This window comes from Nyctibius grandis, chromosome 2 (assembly GCF_013368605.1).
Source record: "Nyctibius grandis isolate bNycGra1 chromosome 2, bNycGra1.pri, whole genome shotgun sequence".
Classification (NCBI taxonomy): Eukaryota; Metazoa; Chordata; class Aves; order Nyctibiiformes; family Nyctibiidae; genus Nyctibius; species Nyctibius grandis.
The window spans coordinates 83,630,252-83,639,441 of record NC_090659.1 but is presented as its reverse complement, the minus strand read 5'-3'; the positions used below and the strand labels follow the sequence as shown (position 1 = coordinate 83,639,441).

Genomic DNA, 9,190 nt, shown 5'->3' with positions numbered 1-9,190 from the left:
ATTTGAAATTTGGAACAGAACGTACATAACCCTTCAATCTCAAAAGAGTCAAATTTTCTGACTGAAATTTGGCATATAAGGAAACAGTTTTTCTTCTTCAACAACTTTTACATTTGGACAGTCAAATACTGGGGAGAAAAAAAAAAAGTCTTTTTTTTTTCAGTTTTGTTTATGCACATGTATATGCACATGCATGGATGCAAACAGTCCTTTAATAATCAGTATTCTTCAAAACCCAAAGTACCAGAAGCATTTTGCAAATGCACGGTTAAGCCCCAGGTAAATGATAAAGGGATCAAGTTTTTTTTTGTTTGCTTGTTTTTGGTGGTTTTTTTTTGTTCCCCCCGTAATGTAACTAAATACAATTAGACTGAAACAAAAAAACCCCACAACATAGTGGCACTTTTAATACTGGTTGATCGGGCACTTGTATGCAGTACTTATAGACCAGTAAAAGTGCTCGTTTACCTGTCTGGTGTGTAAGGGGCCCTTTGTCTTGAAGCCTCCTTGGGAACTGCACTCTGAGGCACTGAAGTGATCTGAACTAGTGGAAGAGCGTTTGGAAAGGGTGTCACAACCACCAACAAAGGTGTTGTCCAATGGGAGTTCCTGAATCACATGGTGCTTTTTCACTGAAACTGGAGTGTCAGGTTTGAGATGAAAAGCAGACTGCGGAGAGGCAGACTTGTAATGCTTGGCAAGATCAGGACTGTTAGGCTTAAAGGTTGTTGGTGGTGCTGTGCCCCAATCAAATCTTCCTATACTTTGCTCCTCCAGCTCCGCTGGAAGGCTTATTGTCCCGTTGATAGGTTCATGCACTGCATCATCAGGTTTGGACTCCTCAATGGTCACAAAGTTTAAAAGAGAGCTCTTCGGAGATTTCCTTTTCTTCCTTTTCTTTTTCTTGTTTTGCTTGTTCTCCTGATTGGGAGACATCCACTCAGCACCTTGCTTGCTCCTCTGGGCGGCTTTGAATCTGGATGCATGTCGACAGCGAACGAGAACCGTGACAAATATCACCACTATGACAACCATGGCACCCGCCACAATGGCGATCATGATCGTGAGATAGTCCTCGTTTTGGTAGGGTTGGCTACTGTCCCCTATGTTCCGGTCCAAAGGTGTTTCCATAGTCCTGCGTATCAAGTCATAAATATAAGAGGCATTTCCAGCAGTATCATTTACATACAAAAATACAAGCACAAGAGTATGCAGGGATTTGGGATAACCCAAATCACTTATGTTGACAACTAATCGATGCAGCCCCACATCATTAGGAGTTGGTTTTTCTTCCAGAGTGATATTACCTGTCACTGGATCAATCCGAAACAAACCCTTGTTATTTCCGCTTACAATTGTGTACTTAAGCTCGGCATTCATTCCAGTGTCTATATCCACAGCAAAGACTTCGGCTACCACCGATCCTGGAATTGCTGAGAGTGGCACTAGCTTAAAAGAAGTATTAGAAGGTGGGTAGATGACAACAGGGCTGTTATCATTAACATCCATGACATTTATGGTTACTTTCGCTGTAGAAGAGCGAGGAGGTTGCCCTCCATCCACTGCCTTAACATCAAAGGTGTAGGAGCTCTGCTGTTCTCGATCAAAAGAAACATTAGACTTTATAACTCCAGAGTATGGATCCAGCACAAAGTTTTCATTGTCATTCAGGATGGAAAGGGTCACCGCTTTATTTTCCCCAGCATCCGCATCGGTCACTGTGATCACCCCCACTGTGCTATACTTTGGTAAGTTCTCCGATACAAAAAACTGGAAGTGATTATGAGTAAATTTGGGACTGTTGTCATTTTCGTCCAACACAGTAACAATTACAGCTGCTTGACTCTGCAAAGGAGGGGTGCCATTGTCTCGGGCCGTAACAGTGAAAATGAAACGTTCCTGTTCTTCTCTGTCAAAAACTCTGGAGGCTGTCAAAATTCCTGTCTTTCGATCCAGATCAAAAAAGGAGGCATTAGGGCCAAGCTGATAAACAATGTCTGCATTTTTCCCACTGTCTTCATCTGTGGCACTAATAGTTGTTAAGTATAGACCACGCCGGTTGTTTTCAGAAACTGACAGCTCAATTACAGGCTGGCTGAAAATCGGAGGGTTGTCATTTTCATCCTCCAGTTTAACTCTTACCAGGGCAGTCTGGTTCAAACTGGGCTTGCCAGAATCAGAAGCAACAATTTTAAAGCTGAATTCTTTGGTGCCCTCATAGTCCAACAAGGAAGAGGTCTCTAACAAATATTGGTTGTCATAAACTGCCTTCAAGTGGAAGGGGACCTCTCTCTCAATGAAACAGATCACTTTGCCGTTCACATCAGTGTCCTTATCTGAAACCGTAATTAGGGCAATCTTTGTATTGATGGGATCTTTCTCAGATAAGTACACTGTGCCATTGATGGGACTTATTATGTACCTGAGGTCTATGTTAGGAGGGTTATCGTTTACATCAGTGACATTGATGGTAACAGTTGCCCGGGCCGGCGTAGAGCTGCCATCACTAGCCAGCACTGTCACTTTGTGAATAGCAGTCTCTTCTCGATCTAAGGACCTCTGAACTGTAATCAGCCCTGTGGTGTTGTTTAAAGCAAAAAATCTTTTGGTTGCAGGGGCGACTTGGGCACCAAAAATATATCTGATTTCTGCATTGCTTCCTATATCTGCATCTGTAGCATGAAGCTGAATTACAGAAGTGCCTACAGGGGCATTCTCTGGTATATGAACCTCTACTTGACTCTCTTTAAACACTGGCCTGTTATCATTGACATCACTTACTGTGACTTGCAGGATGGCTGTGCTGGATTTCTGGGGGGTACCTCCATCCTCCACTTTGATTTTCATCACATAGGTGTCCTTTTGCTCTCTGTCCAAGTTCTGCTGCACAATCAGTTGAGGCCATTTCTCTCCTTCTGGAGTTTCTACAATATCCAGTCCAAATACACTCTGCCCGTTTAACAACTCATAGTGCTGCACACCGTTGAAACCTGTGTCAGGATCTGTTGCTGATGGGATTGGAAAGCGACTGTTGATCAGAGTGTTTTCTGGGATGGAGATATTGATGACAGGGGATGGAAACATAGGTGCATTGTCATTAGTATCCTTTACAATTATTTTTATTTTGATCAGCCTAAAAAAGTCATTGGGGAGAATCACCACTTCAAGTTCAAAGAAACACTCGTTTTCTTCTGCATAGGAAGCTCCAGCACATAGTTTTTCTCTGTCTATTCTGTTAGATGTCGTAAAGATTTCACCGGTGTTACTGGACACTTTGACCAGAGGAGCATCCCCTGCTTTAGACACCAGTCTGTAGACAAGGCTGGCACTGGTCCCCGTGGCAGCATTGATGTGAGAAATGTTCAGGTCCTTTGGTATGTTCCCTATGGGTACGTTTTCAGGCAGCTCCTCTCTAATAGTGTAAATAAGTTCTTGAGCTATAGCAGAATCCAGCCTTAAACAGGCAATCAAAGCAGCCAACAGGTAAAAATCCCTCAGGTCCATGATAATGTTTTTACTCTCTTTTCCCGGATTTTAGGACTTAGAAGTTTCCAGAGGGGAATGGTGCGTGATTTGCAAGAGGAGGCATGCATGGACTGCAGGATTCATTACATCTCATTTCTTATTTGGAGACAGCACTGTCAACACAACCACACAGGACAGCATTATTGGTTTTTTAGGCATGACAAATCCACAATCTCCAACTACTACTTGTTTTTGCAACGCACGCTTACAGCAGTACATTTTCCTACTGCTCCCTTTTACAAGCAATCCCTCCGGACAAATGCACCGATATCCCGTCGGCTGCATTTGCACACAGCGAGAATGGAAATAAGTACTTGCAGGATTAAGGGTAGCTACCGTTTCGACACGTACTTTCTGAATAATTTCACCGTGTGATCTGTAACGTGCATTCCCCCTCTACCCTCCTCCACCTAGTCATTTGGTGCAAGTAAAAAATCTTCCCGCACTACTTCTGAATTCTAACCACTATGTCAGCTGCCAAATGCAATTTGTTGTTTTCTTCCATACATATTTTTTAGCTCTTGCTAACCATATTTTTCTCTGCTCCTTGTGCCTTGCATCCCCCTCAATAGCTATCATACTGGGAAATAACCACCCGGACATGCTGCTGCTGCAGCAGCCGTCACTGGCTACTTCACATCCCTGTTAACTGATGAGACAATAACAGGACTTACAGTTTCTTACACTCTCAGCTCAACGTTTCCTCTCCATATGTTGCATACTTCTCCTTCTGCTTAATAACCTTAAACTTTGTCTGTTTTTAAACGCAGTCTAAATCAGGAGGCTGGAAATTCCAAATGCAACTTAGGAGCAGCCAGCATGTTTACGGGGGGGAGGGGGGGGGGGGAATACATTTTCTGATGACGAGAGGAGGAAAAAAGGTGCAGCCTTTCCCCATTGACACTGATCTCCCTTCAGGATGTTATTAGCAGCTGCCACACATAAATACCGCAGACTAACAATGCAGGTGAAAAAAAAAAAGAAAGCGACAGACAGACTTCTGTTTGCATGCTCTGCTAACCGCGAATTACCCGGGTGCAAGGCTGCCAGCACCTACAGTTTGGCGGAACCGGGCAGCCCCTAAGCACTAATCTTATCTGCATTAAGCTGCACGGTAGCTGATGCCTGTGATTACTTCCAGCAGAGTGATGCAGGTAGGGATGCAGAGACAGCGAGTAGGTGAGCCTTTGCCACCAACATCAACTGAATCCGAAACACTGATTCTTTCCCTAGATAAATATACTGCATGTTGGCTTTTTTTTTTTTTTTCCCCTTTAAATGAAACGCATCACAGTGTATGGGTAACTTTGCACTTACGTTGGTTGTCTACCTTTGACGATCTGCTGCAGCTAAGCAATGATCTGTTCCAGCAGATACAGCACAATGCATCTGGTAAACCACCAGTTTTGGAGAAATCAGCAGCAGCCAAACGCTTCCTCCTTGAGATATATGTTGCTTCGGGGTGGCAAATTAGCAACTCCAGGGAACAAATTCACAGTTCTCTCGTTAGTCATCCTCTCCACGTTTCATTTCTACGGAGCGGCGATCCTTCGGGTGTTTAACGTGCACGCAACAACCCAAACAAACAGCAAGCAAAGATCCGGTGCACTTCTTTAGACCGGGGGTATTTTCCACTCTGCACTGCACAAAATTTCCATCCCTCTCTCACCAGAGCAGAGACAGCTACGTGAAGTCTGCAACTTCTTACTGGAAATGACAAGAGTTGGTCTGGCGATGCTTCTCTCTCCCTCTTTATCTCTGGGGTGATAGCTGCCCACCAAAAAAAAAAAAAAAAAAAAAAAAAAATCCTAATAGGTTATTGCTTTAGTGACGGGAGGAAGCGACGGCGCTTTCCCTCCGCTCCCTCCCAGCCTCTCTCCCTCACACACGCGCTCTCCTTCTCTCTCTCTGAACCGAAATTCTTGCTATAACTCTCAATAAGCCCACAGGGAGGGTGTGAGCGGCGCTAAGCCCCCCCTCCCGCCGCACCGCATTGGCCCGCGCCGGCGGGGGCGGTGGATGGCGGAGAGCGGCCCTGGCATTGGCCGCCGGCCACGTCGCTCCCCGGGCTGGCCGGGCGGTGGGGGCGGCCCGGCGGCGCAGCGGCCCCGCGCCGCGCGGAAGGGGTCGGCGGGTTTCGCGGGGCCGCGCAGCGGAGGCGGGGGGTGGGAGGCGGGACGCCGGCGCGGGGTCAGGCGCGGCGCGGGGGTCGCGACGGCTCGGCGGGCGGGCGCTCCGCGGTCGGGGGCGCAGCGGCCTGCGGGGGGGGAGGGGAAGGAGCGCAGCGGGGGTCGGGGCCACGCCGGCGGGCGCGGGCAGAAAGGTTCGTCGAGGCTCGCGAGTAGCCTCGGGGTAATCTGGAAAATAAGGGTTTGATGTGGGTTTGGGTCGGTGGTGGTGTTTTTTTTTTTTGGGGGGGGGGGGGCGGGGTGGTTGCCTTAGGGCGCGCACGGCCCCCCCTTGCGCGGGGGAGCGGGAGGTGCCGCAGCTCGCAGTACGGTTGCCGGTCCGGCGCGGAGCGCTGGTGGCCGCGGAGCTTCCGCGGCCTGCCGCGGGGCCGCCGCCCGGCACCGCGCAGCGCCGGAGGAAACACCCGGCCCCGGCCCTGAGCCGCGCCGTTCGCCTTTAATACATGCCCTTTCATTTATAATTCACGTTGCGCTGGCTCCAGCCCCGTCTCGGCCCCCATTTACGCCTGCACACCTTTCTCCTTCCCCTTCCCGAAGGGTCGGCCGCGATACCCTCCGAAGGAAGGAGAGGGCTGCTCTGCTGGTTTGGGGTTTGTCTGCTTAAACATTGAACTGGAAAACATGCCTCTCTGTGGGTTGATAAATAATAAAAGTGACCATTTCTCCTTCCCCGTAAATGACCCAGGTAAATTAGCTAGCTAGCCACAAAGAAGTGTCACATGCCTGGAAGAGAGCGTAATAAAATGCCAATGTATTACGATACGAGTGACCTCAAAAGTGTGACAAGAAGATGATTATAGTGCATTATATATAGTGCGTTATATGTAGTGCCTTTTCAACATTTTCTGAAGCATGAATGAACCTTCGTTTGACTGTGCTTTTATTGCTAGCTTTTCTCAGCTTGAACTTGCAAGCTGTATAACACAGTACCTATCGAATTTAGCATGCCCGGGTACGTGGCCGTGCTCACTGCTGTTTCTGATTAAGCCGTTCAAATACATATGCATACAAAAACACAAAGATAACATCATCATTTGACTTTTTCTGTGTGCTGTACTGTATCTAGATAATTTACACATTGCACTGGCTGGCTAAAGATCCGAGTTCCTACCTTGGAAGATTTTACATTTTCAGATGCAGGCTCCTACCTTTACACTCCCATATGCGTGTGCATATACAACCCACTGTTAACTAATGGTGGAAGCTGCTTGTATCTGTCAGAGGTCAGTAATTTGCATGGCTTGGTTTTGTGTGGTACATACTGATAAAGGTACATATCCTTGCTGGTCACACAGATGCAGATGCTGTATGTGAACATTGCACATCCTGTAATCCCATGATGTGTAAAGATAAAACACTTAGTTTTGCTGTGCTTTGTATTTGTGTCCAAAAGTCTCCTGTTACAGACACACACAGAAAAAAATTGATCCTGGTTTTGATGACATCAAGTAATGGTAGCAAATGGAACTCAATCTAATAATAGTTTAAGAAGAATGTTCATTGTGTGATACAGGAAGGATAGCTAGAGCCCCAGCACTGAAAGTCAGGCAAGTGACATGAAGAAGCAACCTTCCAGCCAAACCACTTAGAAAAAGAACTCTGTGAAAGAATTAAGTATGCAATTCTTTCATCTTCTAAAATACAAAGCAGAACAGCCATTAATAAAGAAGATAATTAGAACTACTAGCATTCTGTGTAATGCAGTCTGCTTCTGAAATACGGCGTGTTTATGTATGCGTTAATAATGCACACATTTTTCCTGACACTAGTCATATCACAGCAGTATGGCATCACAGACGTTTTATAGCCTCATTCTAGTAACATCACAGACATATATAACATTCTTATTCTAATCACACCCTAGTCATTTCAATGTCACATTGCAGTCACATCACATAGCCTGGTAATAATTATTTAACTTTTATTGCTAAGCTGAATAGTTTTCTGTTTGCTCAGGGATGACTTTAACTTGTAGTCAGAACTGATTAGCACATGCTCATAGATGAGCTCTTCTCATGTAAACAGGTTTAGCCTCATGAAAAGTTAGGAAGAGAAAAAACAGTAAAATTTCAATGAACTAGTGGCTGTTGGATTTAAACCCAACACGGTCACAAGTCACAATAATAGGATTTTTTTTTATGTTTTCTGAAGTTATTTTAGAATGATGAAGATGTTTATGTGCAGTCTGTCGTGTTAATGTTTATGTGCTCGCTTTAAAATGCTGTAGTTCTTTAACTAATTATTCGTTATTAACCTCATGGAAGAGGCAAGTCTTCAGACCGTAGTGTTTGCACAACAGATTGTAAAATTGAGACCCAGAGTACCAAAGGGACTAGAACTGTCACAACTGCTTCTAATAATCAGAGAAAATGAATAGAAAGGGCTGAGTTCCTGAGCAGGATTCAGAATCGCCCAGTGCAGCGTTACACTGCCTCTGAAATGTGAGAAACCGCTCTGAAACATTTCCCATATTCACTTCAGTAGCCATGTTTTATCCTCCAGTAAATGTTTGTTCACTCGCTCTTATATTTGAGAAAACTACAGTATTTGCTGTTATGCGTTCCTCAAATGCAGCTGTGTACTATTATTTATACCGTTCCTTAATAGTCTCCTTTCTTTACCGTGATGTATTAGGCTTTCGTCTGCACAAAAGAACACTGAACTCCTAATCACATCATATTAAAATGACTTCTGTATTATAGCATATTAACTATTCATCCACATCATTGCTTGTTATCTTTGCCTCCCTATTATTATATATCAAATTCTTTTCTGTATCATATTTGACTCAAATTCTAGCATGCTAGAAACTGACTGCAATTATTCTGTACTAGCTACAGTCAAATTGCACTAAATGGAATTGCTTACATTGTATCATACTGGCTACAGGCTCACACAATACATTATACATGAAACTGATTCATATTATGCTTAGCTAACTAAAGACTTTAATCTTGAAGTGTTGAGCATAAAATGCTATCATTCTTCACTGAACTGGCTCTGGTCACTTGATCATTTTGTACCTGGGATTGCCTCTTACAGGCTGTTATTATTAAAGCAAAATGGCTTTTCCTCTCCTGCAGTTCTACCACTTTCTATGGAGAGCTGATTCATATGCTAATGAACGAGCTGTTTTACTTCATGCCATAGCACTGCAACACTGGAACCTGACCTGTGGTGCACCCATAGCATGCCCCCTTCAGTCCAGCATAGCAAAAAATGTGTTACAAATAGTCGCTTGTGTGTTCCAATAGCAGGTTATGTGCTAGCTGTTTAGCAATCCTTAATATTATCCCTGGAGGCCTTGTTTCTTAAATGTTGCTTAAACCATTAGCAAATACAGCCTTGGTCCCATCTCCAATAGGAATTATCCAAGGCCAAGTTGCCAGTTCTGCCGATATCTTTCCCAGATATTTGCTTGCTCAAAGTAGCCCTGGCATTGCTCTGTCGTTGACTCAGGCTTCTGCCACAATTTG

The 9,190-nt window shown here is 44.9% G+C and overlaps 1 protein-coding gene across 1 annotated transcript; it reads right to left on the bottom strand.

Moving 5' to 3' along the window:
- Nucleotides 1–405: 405 nt before the first annotated feature.
- Nucleotides 406–3,504, bottom strand: PCDH9 (protocadherin 9). The gene has a single exon (XM_068395488.1). It carries the CDS (start codon nt 3,502–3,504, stop codon nt 406–408), a length of 3,099 nt encoding a protein of 1,032 aa, XP_068251589.1.
- Nucleotides 3,505–9,190: the final 5,686 nt, after the last annotated feature.

Excerpts from the sequence above, each read along its gene's own strand:
- PCDH9 (XM_068395488.1), bottom strand. The coding sequence starts at position 3,504 with ATGGACCTGAGGGATTTTTACCTGTTGGCTGCTTTGATTGCCTGTTTA.